Genomic DNA, 22938 nt, shown 5'->3' on the forward strand with positions numbered 1-22938 from the left:
ATGACATAGAAGTGCCTTAAAAAAACCAGTGTTGTTAAAATCGCGATTTTATCGGAAAATCGCGATTTTTTCCTCTGCCCGATCAAATCGCGATTTTTATACCAAAAAATCGCGGACTTTTTTTTATAGCGATTTTTATAGAAAAAATCGCAGAGGCACGGGGCAACGGGCTTTTAATAGGCGAAAATCGATTTTTTTAATGTCATTTTGCTGTTTGCGCGCGGAGGAGGAGGAGAAGAGGTGAGGGAGAGGAGCTGGAGGAAATCAATAGGATTAGACTTTCATTTTATTGTATATGACATTATGACATAATGAGATACATTATCATATTTTTTGTTGATATTTTGAGGCTGAGTTGGGACTCAGGACTTACTATTCAGGACATGATTCAATGTTATGTGTGATTTTAGCGCTAGAAATGATATTAAACATCTTATATATTAGTTTTTTTATCATATTTATGTGTCAATGTATTTATTTTATGTTGTAGATGGTTTAGATATTAAAAAAATTGAAAAAAAATGAAAAAAAATGAATATTTTTGTGCCAAACGTTTTTTTCCCGCTTTTTTCCGCTTTTTTCCCGCTTTTAACGATTTTTTCCGCTTTTTTCCCGGCGCCGATTAAATCTCGATCGCGCTTTGTGCAACATTGAAAAAAACGCTCAATGGTGAATTATAACACTTACAATCTAAGATAATGATATTTCAAATTACAAAATAAGCAATGCCGCAAGAAAAAGTGTTGGTACAAGAAATCAAGAGATTAAAACAACTAGAATATGAGCAATAAAATATAACTTGCAAGAAAATGTAAGCTTGTACTCTAAGTAAAAGGATGCTCAACAATGACACAACATTCAAGACATAACAAGCATGAGATTGACAAGTACAATAGTGTAAGAATAGCAAGTAAATAAATTAAGCTCACAATTCCAATTTTAGATAATCAATTGAAATACAAAATGAAGATGTAAGATGTACCTATGTGAAATGCAAAAACCTGGTTGATTTTATTGAAAATTCCTAATATAGATGAAATCCTTCTCCTCAATTGTTTTGAAATTAGTCTTAAACAGGGTTGTAGAAAGAAGTTTCAAGGAAGGAAGCTAAGGCCTCATTAACGATACCTCCTTTTTTTCTAACAACCCAAGTGTCTCTGTTCCTACAGGGGATTGCCCACAAGAGAACTACAAAGTCACCTGTTTTAACCATTGAGTAAGGGCCTACCTCTCTATTCAACCAATCTTATGCTTGGCGGTACATTTTAAGGATGCAAAACTAAAATCTAGATGGAAATGCAAAATGTTAAACAAATGCCCCAAATGAGATCAACCACAATGCTTCAAAAGTGAAAAGTTTATGTATCAATAACAAAATACAATTTCAATTTCAATTTATTCAAATTAGGATGTGTTTTAGAGTATTAATATGAGAAAAAATGAAATTAACTCAAGAATGTTTCTTCGGATGACTGCGCGTTTTTGAACTGGAGCTCCCACGCCCCTGCCTAGCCTTGGCTCTCGCAACCCTCTGCAGGCCCTCTGCCTGGCAGCCCTTGCTGCTGGGCTTTCTGCTTCCACTCCTGGCATCCCCGCAAACGGGCTCTACCTCCCTCCTCCGACCAGTGCTGCTGCTGGATCTTTTTTGGCCCCCTGGCTCTCATGGCTGGGAGTGACTCCTCCCAGCTGCATGACTCGAATGAACAAGCCGTGATTTTCGCCTCTCTAATCTCTAAAAATGGTATCACACGAAACAAACCCACAGCTTCAAAGTTTGTTAAAAAACTGGCTGATATCCCAGAAATTTCTCTTCCTCCTTGTCTTCCAAGGAAAGCAGCGATCTCTCTAGCAGAGAGAGGTTTGGTTGGCCAATTTACTGGACTGTGGCCCTCTCCCAGAGCTGTTCAGAAATGGGTGGAGCATAACTGGAATGCGAACATTCAAGGGAAAATCGCAATAAGATTTTGTGGAAGAGGATACTATACATTCCTCTTCGAAACCAAAGAAGACCGGAATCTCATCTTCAGAAACGGCCCTTACTTCATGGACTCGAGAGGTCTCTACCTGAACAGATGGTCACCAGATTTTGACCCAGAAATGGATATACCTAATGCAGTCCCGGTTTGGGTTCGTTTGCCTCACCTTCCTCTCCATTGTTGGGGAGATGAATCAGTTAAAGCAATAGGAAATGTTGTTGGAAAATACATTGACAGATGCGAACCAAAGGACAACATGCACGCATGCGCCAGGATCTGTGTTGAAGTCGACTTAGGGAAGGGCCTCCCGGAAGCAATCAAGATCAAAGTGGACCAATGGACCCATATTCAGCAGCTGGACTACGAACAAATCCCGTTCAAATGTAAGGTATGCCATGAATATGGTCATTTTGCTAATAGGTGTAGTAAACTAAAAGAAACTGAAATGACTGAGAATGCAGAAGCCAATGAAGACACATGGGAGCAAGTTAAAAAAAAAAAGAAAACAAACCCCAAGCAACCAGGTCCAAAACCAAAGCAACCCCTAGAAAACCAGGCTGCAACCTCCTCTCCCCCTCCCATCTTGACCCAGCCAATACCCTCATCATCAAACCCTTTCGAATCCCTGGAAGAAGAAGATCCTTCATCCCCCCATTCTCCTTCTCAAGACAAAGCTCTAGCAGTTATACACTCCCCTACTCAGAACTTTCCTTCACCTCCTCCCACCATAGACCGTATACTTACAAGAAACAAAGTCAAAGAAGCAAGCAACACCTCAGAGCAACCAAAAAAAGCTGGCAGGAAGTCGAATAAAGAAATAAGAGATGAAACAACAGCTAAAGAAATGGCCACAGGTACTCAACAACCGATGGACTCTTTTTTGGCCAAGCAAAGAGGAAGCGAGGAGAAGATAAAGGAGAAGAGCAGGGCTCACCTAAAATCAAATGAGTAATGATTTTGGTCTTTTGGAACAATAGGGGTTTGGGCTCCTCTCTAAAATCCAACGCAGCGCGGGATATCATAAGTCAAGAATAGCCAGATATCTTTTTGATCCAAGAGACCAAAATGTCCAACCAAGATTTTCAAAAATTCATAAAAAAACATAAAAGCTTTGAAGGAACAGCAACAGACTCATTGGGTGCCTCAGGAGGAATAGGTACAATGTGGAACAAGAGGAAATGGGACCTCATCAGTCAAAAATCAAATTACTGGTGGGTCAGAACTGATCTCAAAAACAAAATCACAAATGAAGAATTCACAGTGTTAAACATTTATGCTCCAAATCATTACAGGGACAAAGCCTATTGTTGGGACTCTATTAAATCAGAGATGCAGGAATGCCAAAGAAGTAAGACAGTTTTGGGAGGTGACTTGAATTTAATAAGGAACATTGAAGAAAAGATGGGAGGAAAATATTTCACTGACCCATCAAGAGTTGCTTTGGAAGAAATAATAGAAGCCCATAAACTCATTGATATACCGCCATGTAATGGAAAATTTACATGGAGCAACAAAAGAGCAGGAACTCATAATATCAAAGAAAGACTAGACAAGATCTTAATTCATGAAAGTATAGCAGCAGGATTCTCATCCATAAAAAGCAAGATCGTCCATGCCATAGCCTCAGGTCACAAACCAGTGGTTTTGATTCTAAACAAAATAGAAAATTTTGGGCCAATCCCATTCAAATATAATAAAAATTGGGACAGCAAGGAGGACTTCAGCAAGATCATCAAAGACATTTGGGAGATGGAAGTTATTGGATCCCCCCACTTTGTTTGGGAATCCAAATTAAAAACTTTAAGAACAGCGATCAAAAAGTGGGCAAAAGAGAATGCGATAACAGAGAAAAATAAAAAAAAATCGAGCTGCACAGAAAATTGGAAAAATGGAACCAGGAAAAGGAAAGCCAGCAAACATTAGAGGAAGAGCAAGCCCAGGAAAAAGAAATTTTCATGGAATTATACAATCAGAACAGAAATGAGGAGGAGGACCTGAGACAAAAATCGAGGTGCCTCTAGCTCAAAGCGGGAGACATAAATACATCTTTCTTCCATAATAATCTCAAGCTCAAAAGAGCTAGCAATCAAATAGACAAAATCCTTGCTGAGGGGAAAGAAGTAAGAGAGCAAGAGGAAATCAAAGAAGCAGCCCATAACCATTTCAAATCCCTCTTATCTGTTGCTGCCCAGCCTATGGACAGCGTGGATTTTCTCCTTCTGTTGGAATGTAAAATCAGCGGGCAGCAAAACAGCGAGTTGGAACAGGATGTTTCTGAGGAAGAAATTAGAGAAGCTACGTGGAGTATGCAGCCAGACAAGGCTCCTGGGCCAGATGGTTTCACCATTGCCTTTTACAGGACTCATTGGGACATAATAAAGAAAGATCTTATCAGGATGGTTAAAAATGTTTTCAAAAAAAACAAGATGGGAGAAAATACAAAAACTTCCCATTTGGCGCTCATCCCCAAAGAGCCAAACCCCCTCTCTTTTGACCATTTCAGACCCATCTCTCTCTGTAACGTCTCCTATAAAATTGTCACAAAAATCTTGGCAAATAGGTTGAAAAAGCTCTTGCCCACTCTCATCTTAGAGAATCAAGGAGGATTTGTCCCAAAAAGACAGATAACAGATAATGTTATTCTGGTGCAAGAAGCCATCCACAGCAGTTTACAAAGAAAAGAAAAAGGCATGGTCATTAAACTTGACATGGCAAATGCCTTTGACAGGGTCAGCCATCAATTCCTTGTGGCTGTACTACAGAAGTTTGGAATCTCTAACAAATTCATCAATATCATAATGGAATGCATTTCAAATCCTTGGATAGCACCCCTGATCAATGGAAGGCCCAGCCGCTACTTTCGAAGTTCCAGAGGATTGAGACAAGGTTGCCCTCTCTCCCCTTTCCTTTTCATCATCATGGCGGAAACTTTAAGCATACATCTGGAAAACCAAAGGAAAAAAAGGGAGATAACTGGCATCAGCATAGCAAGAGGAATAAAAGAAATCAATCACTCGCTCTTTGCTGATAATACTCTCCTAATTGGAGGAGCTTCAAACTTAATAGCTAGGAGATACAAGAAAATTCTTGATACCTTCCTGGCTGTCTCAGGGGGACTGCTTAACAATAAGAAGTGCAGAATATATACTTGGAATGTCTCGCTCCAAGTAATGCAAAGGATCTCACAAATCATGGATATCCCGGTCCAAAGGAACTGGAGCCATTTTTCCTACCTTGGTCTTCCTCTGGCAAAGGAAGCGGTCAAGTCCGAGACTTGGAACAAGCAGATAGAAAAAATGAGAGGGAACCTTCAAAGCTGGGGGCTGATGTGGTTAAATTTAGCGGGCAGGACCATCCTCATTAAAGCTCTCCTTTCAGCCCTTCCTATTTATCAGTATGCTGTTACTTTGGCTCCAGCTAGCATCCATAAACAAATGGAGCTAATCATGAGAGGCTTTCTCTGGCAAGGAGGGAAACAAGACACAAAAAAATTCAGTCTGGTTCACTGGGAACAGGTGATCCTTCCCTTCGAAAAAGGAGGCATATCTATCAAGATCCCAAGTTTAACAAATAAAGCGATGGGCTTTAAACTTGTGTGGAGAATGCTAATGGAAAAAGGCAGCTGGTGGGTCGAGGCCCTACTGAAGAAATACCTCAATGGACAGCATTCAAAGATTCTCTCTGATCTGATCGCGGAAAGACCATGCACTCAAGCATGGAGACTTATCAAAAAGGTCATTCCTCAAATCAAAAATTATATTTCAAAGATCCCTGGAAATGGAAAAGATATAAATCTATGGACAGATAGAATAATGGGTTCGGAGCCACGAAGTCATTATCAGCAGTATAGACTCTTGAAAAATTGGATGGAGGCAAAAAGCCTAAATTCCCTCCATGACATCTCGGTCTGGGATCAAAATTGTTGGTCCGCCTGGAAGGACCTTCCTCTCCCAAACCACTTAAAAAATCAGTGGGCTGATTTGAAAATAACACTGACCAGAGCTGCCCCAACAAATAAAACCTCCCAAGACAGCTTTGTTTGGGATCCAAGCAGAGGGAAGTTTACAGTGAAAGCCGGGTATCAGCTCCTACAATCTAGCAACAACCTTGAAAACTGGAACCTTCGGTCAGCAGTTTGGAAGAATGAATGCCTTCCAAAAATAAAAATTTTCGCTTGGACCCTCTTGAAGGGTAAAATTCTCACTGCTGAAAATCTCAAGAAAAAAGGGATTCAAGGGCCATCAATGTGTTGTCTATGCCGCAATGAGGAGGAGAGCAGTCAACATTTATTCCTTGAATGCACCTTTGTTCAGCACTGTTGGCGACAAATTACAAGTCCTTTGAGGTTACCTATGGAAAACTTTGATCAGCTCACAACTCTAAATAGAAACTGGGAAAAAGGCTATCCATATGCAAAAAAAGGTAAATCCATAATTATTAGAATCTGGAAATGCATCCCATCTGCTCTTTGCTGGCAAATTTGGCTCTCTAGAAATAGTTGTATCTTCAAAAACCAAAAGCCAAACCCAACACTCATTCTGGCTAAAACTTTGGGGCTAGTTGCAGAAATGATCAGCGCCAACTCAGTGTATAAAATCGATCATATCAACTGGCAGAAAGATGAGGAAGAATGGTTCAACAAATTCCCGTTGGTTTACTCAATGAACAAACAAGTGGCAGCAAAGTCAGGAAAAAGGAAAAAAGAATGGAAACTCAGGGGAACCCAAAATGAAATAGAACAGTGGATACAAGACCAAAAGACTTTCACCCTTCAGTTCGATGGTGCCTCCAAAAATAACCCCGGTAAAGCAGGAGCCGGGGGAACTATCTCTGATCAAGAGGGGAAAGCTATCACTACTTACGAATGGGGACTGGGCAATATGACAAACAACAAAGCAGAGGCCTATAGTTTGCTCCTTGGCACTTGCATTCTTAAAAATCTCCAAGCTAAAAACCCAGTTATAATAGGCGACTCAGCAATAATAATCGCAGCTATGGAATCAGGGGGAGATTTCAAAAACCAGGCCCTCAATAGAATTAAGCAAAGGATCGTGGAAAACACAAAACAACTGGGGATCATCCAATATAAACATGTCATGAGAAATTTTAACACTAAGGCCGACTCTCTAGCCAATAATGCAGTAAACAGACCTATTGGGCAGGTTCAAGAGAATAATAGTTCATATGAAAAATCAATTCCATAATTTGTCCCTCCTCGTGGTTGGGCATGTGACTCAGTGTTCCATCAGTCACCTCAGCAAAAAGACTGCTTCCCACAAACAAAGCAGCAGGATGTCCGAACTACTCAGCACTGACATTACCCTCTATCATATCTTTAGAACAGTCAGGAATATCTCTAGGCATAGAGAAGATCTGCATTGGATGACGGAGCTGGGAGAGTCTCGTGGGAAGGACATTCAAAATTTAGGCATCGATATCTTCAGAGACTGCACAAGCAAAATTTGAAATGACGCTCGGGACAGGTGCAATTCAGTGCAGGATGATCCGCCTCTCGAGGCTCTGGTGAAAGAGCGGGCTTATAAGCAGCCCGGGGAGCGATGGTTCCTTCAGAATCTCATCGCCTGTGGCATTAAGGTTGGAGTGCTTTGTTTGCTTGGCAAAGGCTCGAGTTCGTGCTGCTTCCAAATCAGGCCGCCTGCTGTGCGCTTTAGACGTTGTAGCAGTCCCGGTGGAAGAGTCATCTCCTCTCTGCCAGTCCTGAGAGGTATTGTTTTCGCCTGCTGGGATTGTATTTATTATTTTTCCTCTAACTTCTGGTATGTCTCTGTGAACCAGACTCACTCGAACTTCTCGGCGTTTGACTCTCTGTGGATTGTCCCCTCTTCACTCTGTTTCCATCCCCCCGCGTCCCTCGCTTTCTCCTCTGTCTCTTTTCCTCCACAGCTCATCCCTGGTAGCTTCTCCCCCTTCCCTGTGATCAATTGCTTCCCGCTCATCTCAATTTCCGGAGATCTGTTGCTTATTTTCCCCTCCCAGGACTACTCCTTTGTCCTCAATATCTTGATTCGACTGTCTTTAACTCTTAGAATTTTTGTTGATCATCATTCTCCCTTCTGGAGTAAGCTGTTCAAGTTCCGAAACAAGATCAACAAGCCAATCAAAGACACTTCAACAATGTCAGAAAACCCATTGGATCGCGTTGTAACCAACAGCAGTTGCGCCCTCTGCAAGGCGGAAATAGAAGGCCTCAAAGAGAAATGCAATCACTTGGAAGAAGCAATCAGTCACATAAGAACGTTGAATCAAAGCATGCAAGGGGAAGCATCCACCAAGAACAATGATAAAAAAGAATAGCCCACAGATAACTCGATCAACCAGTTCTGGTGATAAATCCACATGCATTGTAAATACGGTTTGCTTATAGGTCAGTTCTTACGACAATATAGCCGTTATTTCTTTCAAATTTTAAAAAACAAGAACAGTGAATTGGATTTCGGGACTACATGCCCATTTTGCACCAATTCCATTGTGCTACCTCAAGCATATGTAATGGGACTTGTCCCTCTTCTGAAGCTTTTTTAATATATAAGTACCCGATCTTGTTAAAAAATATATATATGATTCCAAAAAAGCAATTATGGATTTCTCAATAAAGCATAAGTAAATGAGATCAAATGCAAATTAGTAATGAGGTCTTAATCAAGTGCTTCAATGAGATTAAAAATGCTCCAAAATGGGAACGTATTTAAAATTTATCAATAGGAAATACCATTCCACTTGATTAAAACACTAACTAGCTCTTTGAGCACAATTTATTCCACTATAATAGGATTATCTTATGCCAATGATTAATGAAGCAAGTAAAAGTTTACCCAATAAACAATGCAATTTGGATCTATAAAATAATTCCAATGGAGATATCAATTAGCAAAGTAGACCAAATTATTAAAATGCAAATTAAACTAAATAGCTAATGAAACCACCATATAGATAGATCAAGACAAAATTTAAATGATTCAAACGCTATTAGCAAATGAGCACAATTAATAAATGCAAAATGAAGTTAGTAATGAGACCTAATCAATAAGTTAGCAAGTTCGTAGAAACTCCCTACCAAATTAGAGGGTGGGACGCCATGGGAATTGATCCCAAGCTCCCCTAAGAAAAAAAAATGTATTTTATTCTATGTTGCACGGGTTTCTGGTACGTGGGTACTTTGGGTACGTGGGAACGAGTATCCAGTACGGCTAGAAGCTTTGCCCAAATTTACAGGAAATGTCAAGTTGGGAGCGGCAATAATGAATAATATAATATATTAAAAATTAAAATTTAATATAATTAAAATTCGTAGAAAAGCTTAATACCTAGGTTCAAATTTGATAAGAGTAATTGAAGAAGGAAAGTCAGTGCCGCATGCAAAAGTATTTATACATTCACTCAGCCCATAAAAATACTATATTGCAAAACGAAAAACTAATTTCAGTTCAGAGAATATTCTTTTAACCATATATGTTTATACATTATTTTATATACAATAGTTGAAGTCTTAGAATGATCCTATAATGTTTTGTATACAGTATGCCCATCACTGATTCTATACTATATTATACTCAGCCCATGACTAATCCGTTTAAATACTATACTATACTATAATGTTTTGTATACAGTGTGCCCATCACTAATCCTAGACTCGGCCCATAAAAATACTATATTGCAAAGAATGGGCGCAAAATGCGATGAATGGCAGCCCCCACAGGGAAACTCCTCAATGAATGGGAGCCCCTACAGGTTCCCAATCAACGTTCCCAGGTGAAACCAGCACTGGAAACCCCACATTCTATACCGCAAAGCTCCCATAAAGCTCCAATGTCCCTACAAAAGCTCCCCACTGTTTTGGAGTGTTTCGTACCAGCTCTGAAACAAACAAAGTTCCTTCTATAAATTAATTACTCTAGAAGACTTGGAATATAAATATATCCATGAGGATACAAATATTATATATTAAAATGAGTGAATAAGAATGATAATGAATGATTTACAATAAGAACGAGAGGCTTGCTTATATACCAAGCAAGTGTCTCTTCATGGAAAGTCATGTCCTATTTAGACATGCCTCTTCAACCTAATTACTAATTAACTAATAATTATTTATACTTATTATCATTTACATTATTTTACATTATTTATATATATTTTATTCGTAACATTGTCTTCTTCCTCAAAAAGCTTTGTCCTCAAAGCTTGTCGATGAAAAAGGTTTGATCTCTTTTTCAGCTTCAAATGACTTTCTCTCTCGAAACAATAATCTTTGTCGATACACACTGATATGATCTTCTAAGTGACAAACAAAATCATCGCACTGAGAAGGGATCATACCATCCTAGATTAATCTTCTATGTAGTATTGTGATCACTGGAATTTTGTAACGACTTGTTAGCATAACACTGGATTGATGTTATGTCATTATTCTCTGGAACATCAATTTATTGTTTCTGGTCTGAATGGTCCCGATACATAGCATGGTTGATTTGTCTATTCTCATGATTTGGGTGCCGATAGGGAACTTTTTTGGTTTGAAACTCCCTTATTAAGTGTGTGGAATTTTTTTATTTATTTCAGGGGATGATGTTGTTGAGTTCGTTACCAAACCTTCACTTGGGGTGTTTATCGTCTGAACTGCAACGTCCAAGCGCGTATTTTCTTCAACTTGCTTGTCTTCTTCCTAAGTTGTGACATTCACTGGATCGATATTTGTTGTTTTGTCATCAACTTGAACTGTTACGACTGCGGATTTTGATACTTCTTCTCGAGTGAATTGTTCCAACTTGTCTTTTAATGCTTTCTTATCATCCTTAAGTTTCTTAATTTGCGTTAGTAATTTTTCACTATGGTTTTTAAGTCGAGAAACTTCTTCATTTTTGTCAAAAGAGATTTTGTCAATTCCATTTGGCATATTTTGTAATACTTTTTTTCCTTCTTGAGAAATTACTTTTGAAATATCGGATATATCTTCTGGCATTACTGAATTTGGTTTCAGTGTAACATCTTGGAGTCTTATTTTCTTCTTGTAAAAATATGTTAGAAACTTTTTCTTCGTATTTAAGATGACAGATCCTACCATTTCCATCCAGGGTGATCCCAAATAATATCACCTTGATTGTTCCAGAAGGTTTGAACTGAGAATTGCGATACAAATGTATAATCTTCAATGTTTAACTACAAATTGGCTATGTCATATATTTTATTGTGAAAAAAGTCTAATTTTTCAATTCTATTTGTCTCCGGGATCACTAATTGGTTTGCGATTTTAGGTGTTATATAATTTGCATCTTCTGCCGGAAAAATAGAAATAATAACATCTTTTCCTGCGAGATTTCCTTTAATGTTAAATAGCGCTTTACCATCTTTGGGTAAGGTTTCTAGGAATCTTATGGCCTTCATTTTTGTATTAGACTCCATTTGCTTCTTGAATATTTAAATACTTTTTAGATCACTTTTTTTTTATTAATTTAAAATATTGATATTTCTTTATCCTTTCCAAAAATTTCCTAACCTTAGGAGTATAATGCCCGAATATAATACTAAGTAATTTTTTTTTCAATCAATAATATTAGATTAAATAACCCTTTAATAAGTTTCTTTTATAACTTTCCCTTGGAAACTTGAATCCCCTTCTAACCTTAAGTACTTTTAATTTTATTTTTATATACTATAAGGTGTTGATGAATCGTAAGTTAATTGGGCCGCAACAGTCACAATGGTTTGTCAAGGGTTGCGAAGACTTCTTAAATTTTTGTGGTGATTTTGGTTAGGCTATGGGTACCCACGATGTTGTATGCTTCTCAATAACTTAATCGATTTTATTTTTATTTTTAAACAATGACGTGTCACTGCCTCCACAAGTTACACGTTAAAATTAATATTGAGTATCTACTGGCAGCATATAGTTTGTAGTTGGTCGAGCTGTGGCTGTTGAGCGGCAATGGATACAAAAGGTGGTTGTTGGGTAGGTAAGGTAGATGACAAGAATTGTGGGAGAGACAGTGGAAGTGGCAGTCGTAGGACGTCTCGATGACTGTGCAGAGGCGGAGGTACGTAGGACGGGGTGCCAACTGCAACGCGAAAGACAAAGGAGAATGTGAAATGTGATTTGGTGGTAGGGTGGGCAGGTGAGAGTTAGGTTGTCGAGGAAAGCAGTAGAGGGCTCGGCGACGATGTGATGACAGGTAGTTAGGCATTGGTGGATGGCAGAGCAGCGGTTTAGGAGCAGTGATGTTGGCACAAGCGGTTGGTGGCGGTTGTGTCTGCTTAGTTGAATGTCGAGCGCTCAGAGAGAAGGTTGGAGGTTTTTCTCGAGCAAATGTCTCTGAAACTCGAAGGATGTTCGAAGCAGAGTGCAGAGGTGGTTGAGCGGATAACGCTCCAAAGCAGATGGCGGCACGATGGTTGCTGGTGAGAGTGGGCAGTGTGTGTAAGGGTGGTCAGTATGGGTGAGTAGCAACAGAGTAACGACTGCGTGGGAATAAACAACAAGGTAATGGAAAGTGGCGATCGCATCTTGTGTGACAGGGACGAAACTCGATTGGTGACCGAACGTGGTGGTTGCTGGCAGACAGTGATATCAACCCAAGGGAGCCCCGAATTCAGACGACAAGCGAATTATATATAGATGTGAGGGCATTGAGACCTTTAAGGAGGGTTTACAAGATGATTTTTTTTAATACCCCTTCCTTAAGGTGAAAATGAGAGAAATAATTTCAAAATGATTTTACATAAATATTAATGAGAAAAAATTCTCCCAAAAGAAAAAATTTAATAATGATTAAAATTTATAATAATGAAAATTTGCCTCAAAAGTAAATCGATTTTCTCCAAATACGCTCCAATAAATTTTCACATCCAAGCTTAAGAATTTCACTAAACCTTCCAAACTCCTTTGCTCAAAATGTTAGATGTCAAAGCTCAAGGCAAGAATGCAAGGGATTAAAGGAGAAGCCCTTATGCTTGCCGCTGAAAGGAAAATGGCTCAAGCTACTAGACGTTCAAACAAATTCATAGTGAAGAAGAGAACCTCTTATGGCCTATGGCCAAGGAGAAAATGGTGTTTGGTGTTTCCAAAAATATTTTCCGAACCTGCAAGAATTTCAATTTGGATTTCTCAACAGCGTCAAATTAAAGATCTTTGCAAACTCGAATTTGAAACCCTCTTTTTTTTCAAATGATTAAAGTATTTCGCTCTAGATGTAAGGAAAAATTGTGGTTTCTCCTACAAGGGCTAGGTCAAAATTTTGCTTCAGATTAGTGGAGATAATGACCACAAAAGCCTACGGCTTGCAAAAGGTTAAGGAAGAGGTCACCAAAATTTAAATTTCAAGAGCTTTTAAAAGATTTCTTCAAAGAAAGGCTTGTGGCCTTTAAACCCTAAAAAAGAGTCGATTATCTCTGCAAACCAAGAGTTTAGCATAAAATTTTGAATGCAAAATCAAAGCCCTAAGGGACTTGAAGCCTAGTAGATTTATGCCAAAAAACGGGTTGCGACTAGCCTAAAGATCTTCAACAAAATTATAAGCCACGAAAAATATTAGATATTAAAACCATTTGCTTTGGTGACTAGAACATGACCCTATGGTTGCAGCGTCTTTTCAATTTCAAGCTCATAGACCTACAAAACCCTAGTGGCTAGAGTAAACTGAAGATAAGAGGATTTTAATGGAAATGAGCAGGGGTTTTTAATTAAAAGACTTTTGATTGCCCAACCAATCCACCTACAAGTAAAATAGAAAAAAAATCCCTCTCTTTGTCTTCATATCTGAAAATTGAATTAGTTTCAAAACAATATATATATATATATATACACACACACAAAATAAACAAAACTATGGACAACAGGTTAGATTTATATACAAAGTTGGAAAATATTTACAACATTTACAAATAATTTACAAGTCTAAGCTATGGGTATGAGGACACCTCTGCCCATAGATCAGATAATATAGCTTTAAAAATAGAGGATAGATAACTGAAAGTACTTTAAAATAAGTAAAAGACTTAATTTTAAAATGAGTAATCTTGGTAGTATTAGAATATATCTCTATTTAGTAATGCTCAGTCTATTAGATGTTTCTATTTTTATTCTTTTAGCAGTTTCTTAGATGAAACTGTTTGTTCTATATTCTACATAGAAACCTGATGTTTCTATTCTTGTAAATATCTTTGTATTATCATTGAGCTGTTTGCTCCATGTGAATTAATTCATTCAACATTCTTTTATGGTATCAGAGCACAGGGATTTTTTTCGAAATAATTTTTCATAGTCTGAAAAATTCAGGAGTTCATTTCGAAACTGCTCTCAGGGTCTGTAGATTTCTTGATCAGCTATCCTCTTCATTTCTTTCTAAGGTCGAGCCCTCTGTAAGCCAGGCAGCCTTCACTGAGTCTTAGCTTCGGCTTTGCTCATTGTGATAAAAGCTTACAGTCGTCAATCTCGATACAGAAAGGGATTCTTCTCCTGCATTATCTTTATTATGAGGAATTAACTTTGTGGAGGTACTCGGGATCGTGAAATTTTCTTGAAATTAAATCCGGCATTTTGAAATCTGGGGGCAGCAGTCGATTTATCGGTTGAACAGGTTATCTGTTTTTGAAGTCTTGTTTATTTTTGTGGCCCGTGAAATCTCAGTATTCAACCCTAGTTCTCACGGTGAATCTGGTTATCTTCTTCAAAGCGTTTTTCTGTCACAATCGCACACATATCCGGTTATTCTCTTCGTGGGAGCGGGATTTTGTTTTTTGCTGACGAATCCGGTTATCTTCTTCAAAGTCGTGAAACCTGTGGATACACCTGCGGGTTATACATCTGTGGATCCAGCGTTTGATATTATCTCTGCGTGCTTCAAAACCGGTTATCTTCTTCACAGTCGTGGATACATCTGCGGGTTATACACCTGTAGATACAGCGTCTGCTATTATCTCTGCGTGCTTAAATTCTCACCTTGGTATGCTCAAAACCCATCCGTTTTCATGGTCAAACTATTTAAAAAATGCGTGGATGAATAAAACTTCATATATATATGCTGTTCGATCTTCGATTTAGAGCAAATCGCTTGTCGAGTTTTTATTCCGCGGCACTGTGGACGAGAAGCCATAAGACGTGGGAACATATTTCACACCCGTCTGCAATTTTTTTTTTGTCGCTGAGCCATCCTTGTTGAAATACAACTCCTTTGCCATAGCTCTTGTATTAAGTACATGCTCTCTGCTGCGTAATCTCAGAGTCTGTCAGACGTGGGTTCATATTTTGATTAAGAGCCGTGAAACATTAAACCGTGAAGACGTGAAGACGTAAAGACGTGGGTCTGAGACGTGAAGACGTGGGTCCATATGTTTTGTTGTTTTGTGAACCGTGAGAACCTAAAAATCATTGCTGATATATCGTAGAACTGAAAGACGTGAAGCTGTGAAGAGAACGTGGGTCCGTTTCAATCCATGTATTTAATTTTAAAAAAAAAAAAACAATCTTGTCTGCCGGCAGTTGTTTTCCAGTCAGCGAAATTTTTTCCATAGTGATCCTGACAGCCTCCATTTTCAACTCAGATTTGAAGAAAAACTATCTGTTTATAGCCTGGACATTGCAGCAGTCAGACTTGTGCTTACCTCAGGACAAATCTCAGAACTGGAATCTCACACTTGAACCTGTTACATCCATTAAAGTTCTGTCTTGTGGTATTTGCCTAAAGAAGGGTGCAGCTACAGCTGTATTGTTTTTTTTAGACAGGGAGAATTTTTTTTTTGCTGGGTAATTTTTTTCCCAGAACAAAATCTGTTTTGATTTACATCAAGATAAACAGGCAGCTACAGTTTTTTTGTGTATCAGTCTTCTGCATTTTCTTTAAGAAAATGGCCACGCTCACCAATCTGATGTTAGAAGGAAATCAACGCTTTAATGGCAGCAACTATAACATTTGGAAACAAAGAATGTTGACCATTTTTGAATACAGGCGTCTTGATCAGCTCATTTTGGGCAAAGAGCTTCGTCCCGGTACAGCTGGGACCGATCAAGATAAATTTGATGATCGAAATCGAGAGGCTGTTATGCTTCTCAAGCTCTCTGTCGCTGATGATCAGTTACCACAGATTCCTTCTGGCAAGACCGCTGCCGAAATCTGGCAACAGTTGAAAGAACTGCATGAGACATCTGACAAAAGCAGAGCATTTTTTCTCAAAAATCAGTTGTTCTTCATCATGATGGATGACCATATGTCTTTACAGGAACATCTCAACAAAATTAAAGACATTCGAGATCAGCTCGAAGCTATTGGTCGGACTATGGAGGAAGAAGATATGGTAGTCATTACTCTGAAAAGTCTACCGAAATCGTATGAACACTTCATCGAAACTCTCAACATTACCACCACAAATGTTGATCTGAAGTTTCCAGATTTATGTACCAAACTTCTGCAGCAAGATAGGTGGAAACAGCAGTTTGGTAGTGGTACTTCATCAGTATCCTCGGAAAATGCATTTGCTGCAAAATATCAGTCTTCTCAGTCTTTTCAGCAGAAAGGCTCATCTCAGTCTTTTGATCCTGCCAGGAAGAAAAGTGTACAGTGTAATTACTGTCACAGGTTCGGTCACATGAAGAAAGATTGCCGGCAGAGGATTGCTTCTGAACAAAAGAAACAGGGAGGGCCACATCAGACAGCAAATGTTGCAGAACATTCCGAGCAGACAGATTCTGCCTTTTACGCTTTTATGGCTAAAAGGTCTTCAGAACATGTTCCTTCCTCTGCATGGTACATTGATTCTGGTGCATCACGCCACTTCTCTCACAGGCGTGACTGGTTTATTGACTTCTCACCTTTCAGTGATTCAGTGGTATTTGGTGGAGGAGAAAAGTACAATGTTGCTGGCAGGGGTACAGTTCAAATTCAGTCTGGTGGACGAACGCTCATATTTCTCAATGTATACTATGTTCCTGGTATGGAGATTAATCTGCTCTCTGTCAGTCAGATTATGAGGAATTCTCCTCAGCTTGATGTTGTGTTCAGTGCACACAAGTGTTCCATCATTGACAGGGAGACCAGTCTAACAGTTGCTACTGGCCTAGAGGACCATGGTCTATACAGGCTACTTGACACCGGTGACTTTCCAGAAGTGGCTCTAGCAGCACGTGTCTCTCCCATCAGTACTCTATGGCATCAGCGATATGGGCATCTCAATATGCAGTATCTCTCTCAGCTCTCTCGGGAGGGACTTGTGTCAGGATTACCTGATATTCAGACTCAGCAGTTGGGGGTATGCAGCGCCTGTCAAGCAGGAAAGCAACATCGGTCTTCATTCCAAAATGGAGAATCTTGGCGCGCATCCCAGGTACTTCAGTTACTTCATGCTGATATTTGTGGTCCTATGAATACAGCTTCTATCACTGCTTGCAAATACTTTTTACTTATTGTAGATGACTTCAGTCGAAAGATGTGGGTGTATTTTTTAAAAAATAAATCTGATGCTCTTAGTACCTTTCAGAAGTTTAAAACTTTAGTTGAAAACGAATCTGGTTGTAATATCATGACCCTTAGGACCGACAATGGGGGGGAATTTTGTTCCTCAGCTTTTGCCAACTTCTGTGATATTCATGGCATCAAACGTCAATTAACCACACCTTACACTCCCCAGCAGAACAGTGTTGTCGAGCGTCGCAACCGCACGGTTGTTGAAATGGCTCGTTCCATGTTACAACACCGGAGTGTTCCAAACAAATTCTGGGCTGAAGCAGTATTTACTGCTGTTTACCTTCTTAACAGATCCCCTACTCAGGCTGTTAAAGGGAAGACTCCTGAAGAAGTGTGGTCTGGTCGTAAGCCTAAGATCAGTCATCTCAAAGTTTTTGGCTCAGTTGCATATGTTTGGATTCCATCTGCTAAGCGATCTAAGTTGGATTCCAAAAGTCAGAAACTCATGATGACAGGTTACAGTGATCATCACAAGGCTTATAGGCTGATAGATATAGCCACTGGTCGACTTAGCTTCAGTCGAGATGTAGTATTTGATGAAGACAGAGGATTTTTTCAGTCTTCTTCTTCTGAGCAGCGCTCTGAGGATCCGCCTCACAGTGTTCTTCTTCCAGTCAGTCCATCTGATGGGAGGGATGATGTAGCATCAGGATTTGATACTACTCTATCTGAGCTTCCTCCAGAAGCTAATCCCCCTCTTGCTGTTCCTATTGCTCTTGAGCCTGCTTCTCTTCCTCCTGATATTGGTTCCTCTAATCCTGATATTGGTTCTTCTTCTCTTCGGCCTAAATGGTGGGCTAAAACCATAGGTGATCTCCGGGATGATGAGCTCCTTGAAGGTAGAACTTCTAGGCATAAGAACAGACAACAGTCTACAGTCAATTTTGCTCTTATGGCTAACCTTCACAGTACTTTTGAGCCTCTATGTTTCTATTTTTATTCTTTTAGCAGTTTCTTAGATGAAACTGTTTGTTCTATATTCTACATAGAAACCTGATGTTTCTATTCTTGTAAATATCTTTGTATTATCATTGAGCTGTTTGCTCCATGTGAATTAATTTATTCAACATTCTTTCAGGTAGAGTAAGAGGCAAGAAACTCCCTTCAATGAAATCTTATAATGTGCGTTTAGAAGTCCCACTATGGGTTCTTAGTTGCTATGGGTCAAGTAGATGGATGGTTCAAACAAGAACATCCCCAAATGCCTGGCTCGAATACTTGGCCGATTCAAACAAGAATTTCCCCAAGTTGTCAATATCTGATCAAAAAATATTTTCTACACAACTTCGAAAGATTTTGTTAGTTTCATTAGGGATGGGTTAGCACAGCAAAAGGGGAGTCTAGTGTCCAAGCAAGGATCCACTAGATCTGCCTAATCAAATGTGTTTCCCAATCCAAATATAGAAACAAACAAGCTACAACAAATCCAAATGCCTATTGAAATAACAAATTAAAACTTTGTAGAAATTTAAACACAAATCATTAAAATAATTTTACCATAGCATGTTGAAGACATACACACATAGATTTGCCCCAAAGACTACTGATCTATTTCCCAAGGGAAATTCTCCTCCAACAATTCGCACAAGATATATCCTCTTGCTTGTTCCTCTCACAAGCTCTCTTGCTCATAAATTTGTGCTTAAGATTTGATTGATCAATTGTGTGCTTTTGTTCTCCTTATAAGTTTTTCGATTAGGCCATTGTTAGTGAGTTTTCTAGATTAGGAGTTGCACTGGAGCTTTTCTAGTTAACAAAAGTCAACACACTTAGTTAACTGGATCCTCCTAAATTTTAGGAGGCTAACTCCACTTGTTCACTCAGTTCTCAATTTAAATCACACTAGAAGACAATTAACTTGATCTTCCACAAACTCGCACTAGTCAAACTGCTTCTTGAACTCGTCCTCATCACTGGAACTCGTGCATGATTAAGATCACAAATTTAATTCCTTGAATTAAGGCACAAATCAAGGAATCCATTCCTTTGCTATTTTTAACAGTAGTTGACTTGAAATAGGACGAGTTGCATGAACAATTAACTCATGCTAGCTCAATCAATCACAAAAGCAAACTCCTTAATTAGAAACTCACTAATTTTAACCATTTGAATTGCCTTTAAAAGAAGGAGTGAAGGCACAAGATTAATCATTGTTTCAGTGGGCACAAGTTGATGAGACCAAGCAATAGGAAGCACAAGTTTGTGTGTGGAGCTTGTGAGAGGAATAGTGCGCAAGAAAAGCATGTGCACATGTTGGTATATGGCAGCAAAGATCAACAGTCATGCAAGGTTTTCAAGCCTGGTTCAAGGTAGGAAAACTAGGTTATTTTCAAATTGAGACAATTATTTTGTAAGAGATTAATTGCTTAGTTTGTCTATCAATAAAACTCTCACCAAGCAGAGAGTTTTCCCGATTGAGTTCCCTGGTAAAAAAAACAATTGTGTCTTGAATTGTGTGATTGTGTTTTATTCTTTGTTCTTATTCTACTACACTCTAGTAGAGAATTTGTGTGTCTCATGAATAGAACTAGGTTCATAAATTCGTGGAAAATCTACAAAACCTATCCCTTCATATCAAGTATGGACCTTGATTGGCCTATTTGCCTATAAAGTACTCAATTAGCTCACAACTCATCTTGCCATCCCCAATTTGATGGGCAAATTGAGATTGTGATATATATTGCTTACCATGTCTAAAAGATGATATATATTGCTTTACATCTAATAATCAGTCAGTCAAATGGTTACCTTTGACACAATGGAGAAACAACACTTCCTTTCATACTTCATCCAAAATGTCCCCATTTAAGGCGTTATTTGGGTATCATTCTCCATCCATTACATCACCCTTGAGAGGAAAAACTAAGGTTCAAGCAATGGAAGATCACTGCACCAACAATAGGTTTCTTGCTATTAAAGGACGACTTGGCAATAACACAAATCAAGATGTAATGAGAAGCAAATCAACAAAAGGATGCCTTCTCTTGCGCTCAAGAAGCAACCCAAGCCTTTGAATGGCTTGAGAAGGCCATCTATGGACCTCTTGTTTTGACCACACCTAACTTCACAAAAACCTTTATTACAGACTCTAGAGTGTGATGCCTCAAGGCATAGAATTGGTTCAATTTTAATGCAAGAAAGAAGGCCCTTGAATGTCGCAAACTTAAATAAAAGAATTTACTCAAACCCAATTGTGAGAAGGAAATGTTGACCATGATGTATGTAGTTAAGATAAGGAATCCTCACCTAATAGGAAGACACTTCAAAGTAAAAACAAATCATGATGGTCTAAAGTACTTCTTAGAACAACAACTATCTTCAAAAGAGCAACAAAATAGGTGACAAAGATGCTAGATTATGACTTTGAAATCGTCTACAATAAAACAGGAAAAAATGTAGTGGTAGATGCACATTCAAGGAAGGTTAAAAACACAAAGATCTTACCCTATGCTATATCGGTTTTACAAGTTGAATGGGGAGAAGAAGAAAGGATAAAATGACAAGAACCCAATAATGCAGGGAAACTCATTCAACACCACCAATAGGACCCTAGTGCATCAAATAAATTTGTGTTGAAGAATGATTCATTTTGGTATAATGATTACCTATATTTAATATTTATTAAGAATTCCCAACTCAAATACAAGGTTCTTTCCAAACTACATATTTCTCATACAGTGAGACACTTGGGATTTTTGACAACTTATCATAGAATGATGAAGGATTTTAGGGGGGAAGAACTTGAAACCAATGTTCAAAAATATGTGGTGCAGTGTTTGGTTTTCCAACAAAACAAAGGAGAGATGATCGAAAGGCCTTCTAGAATCATTAACCATACCAAGTCAACATGGGAAAGAGCTCTCAGTGAATTTTATCATAGGTCTAGAGAACGGCCATCCTCATCTTGTATGTGCTCCCTAATAAAAGATTCTAACTCATCCGTGGAAATCCCAAACAGAGTTGGAGAGAGAGGACACCCCTGCAGCCTGCTTAACCCCAGTAGTACCGCTAACAAAGTCCAAAAGGGCATGAGTTGTGCAAAGACAACCAAGAACCAGCTCATAGAGTCCTATGATTGCAGCAAAAAGGTCTCCAAAATGTCAACGTCGTGCAACTTCTGAAACAAGGACTCACAGAACCATCATTTGGTTAAAGATATTTTCTACTGATCGTACCCAACGTGTTTTCTCGATTTCTGCACCCACCTTGTTGTCCCTTCGCTTAACGAATCTATTAACAAGACATTGAAATGAAAAAATATTTATAGTGGTTACCTTGCCGAATACCCCGGTTAAACAGCATGAGGTTCGGCCTTCTACTTAAGAATACATATACATTGTAAAAAGTTTCCAGTTCTTGATATGGAATGCTCAATAGCAAGTAATTTATATACCGTAACAAACCCTAATCCCATTTGCGGCATGTTGAAAACAAATAAAATATCCTGTTGCCAAACTTCGGCCATCTGATGTGAAACAGAGCCATGTAACTGCATCACCATGTCCCTTCAGCGTGTTCAGATCCAGGGGGTGGTGACGTCGCCCCTGCGCTTGCCACGTGTACAATCAACGATAAGCAAAGCCCTAAATCACAGAAGCATTGAGGTTCTAAATTCACTTACTTAAAAAACTTCGGGTTTATTTGGTGTTCACCTTGTCAGCAGCAGAAGCATGAGGCTTGGAGTGAGAATGAGATTTGTTCTTGGCGTGGGTTGAAGGCCTGGAAGCTCTGTCATTATTGGTGACCTCCGGAGGCAATTGGGCCACCGCCGCCTTCACTTCATTGCGTTTTCTTCTGAGATAGAAAGCGAAAAATAATGCTACCGATAACCCACCGATTAGACCTGAAAGTAAAATGCTCACCGGTGGAAATGCTTGTGTTTCCATTGAAGAAGTCATTGCCAATAAGATCAATACTCGCGTCAAATACTGATCTTTCTTAATTGATCGCTTGTCGGATCGATTGATTCCAACGTTTTGCAGAAAACTAGCGTCTGCAAACTTTAGGCAACCAGAGCTGTACGCTTTTTAATTACAAATGAATCCAGATTAATGAACGCAGATACGCCTCTGGTTTCCTTCGTCGTCCTAGGAAGAGATCAAATTTTCAGCTAACAAAATGCCGGTGACATTTAAGCGGTGGCAAGGGTCTCTCACATACGCGTCCAGTCCGTGGAGGAGAAATCAAATTTGAACAAAAATCCTGATTTAGCCTTCCTTTCCATGCCTTTCTTTATAGTCTGTAATTTTGTGCGTGAGTAAACAATTAATTTTAATCATTATGAATAACGTGAGTAAACAATTAATTTTAATGATTATGGGTAACGTTTTCAAAATATTTTTATTGCTATGAAATTTTATATTTTTTCCTATAATCTTTAACATTAAAAATATCAAAGTTTACATGTGGTTTTGCGGTCTTAAATATATTCAATATACTCAAATCTATATTTACATGCACTTAAATACTTATCTTAAGAGTAAAAAGATCAC

General features: G+C 38.8%; 1 protein-coding gene across 1 annotated transcript in view; it reads right to left on the minus strand.

The window, feature by feature from the left end:
* Positions 1-22661, minus strand: part of LOC149198939 (Transducin/WD40 repeat-like superfamily protein) — a 376837-nt gene extending 354176 nt beyond the window's left edge. Inside the window, exons 1-2 of the mRNA XM_089402230.1 lie at positions 22099-22661; positions 21891-21990 (exon numbers count right to left, since the gene is read on the minus strand). Coding sequence (XP_089258356.1) covers positions 21891-21990; positions 22099-22344 — 346 coding nt within the window. The 5' untranslated portion in view covers positions 22345-22661. The remainder of the gene's footprint in view (positions 1-21890; positions 21991-22098) is intronic.
* Between the last annotated feature and the right edge of the window lie 277 nt (positions 22662-22938).

This window comes from Pinus tabuliformis, chromosome 2_1, assembly GCF_031772625.1.
Source record: "Pinus tabuliformis cultivar Carrire ecotype Pingquan chromosome 2_1, CPIR1, whole genome shotgun sequence".
In the NCBI taxonomy this organism is placed as follows: domain Eukaryota; kingdom Viridiplantae; phylum Streptophyta; class Pinopsida; order Pinales; family Pinaceae; genus Pinus; species Pinus tabuliformis.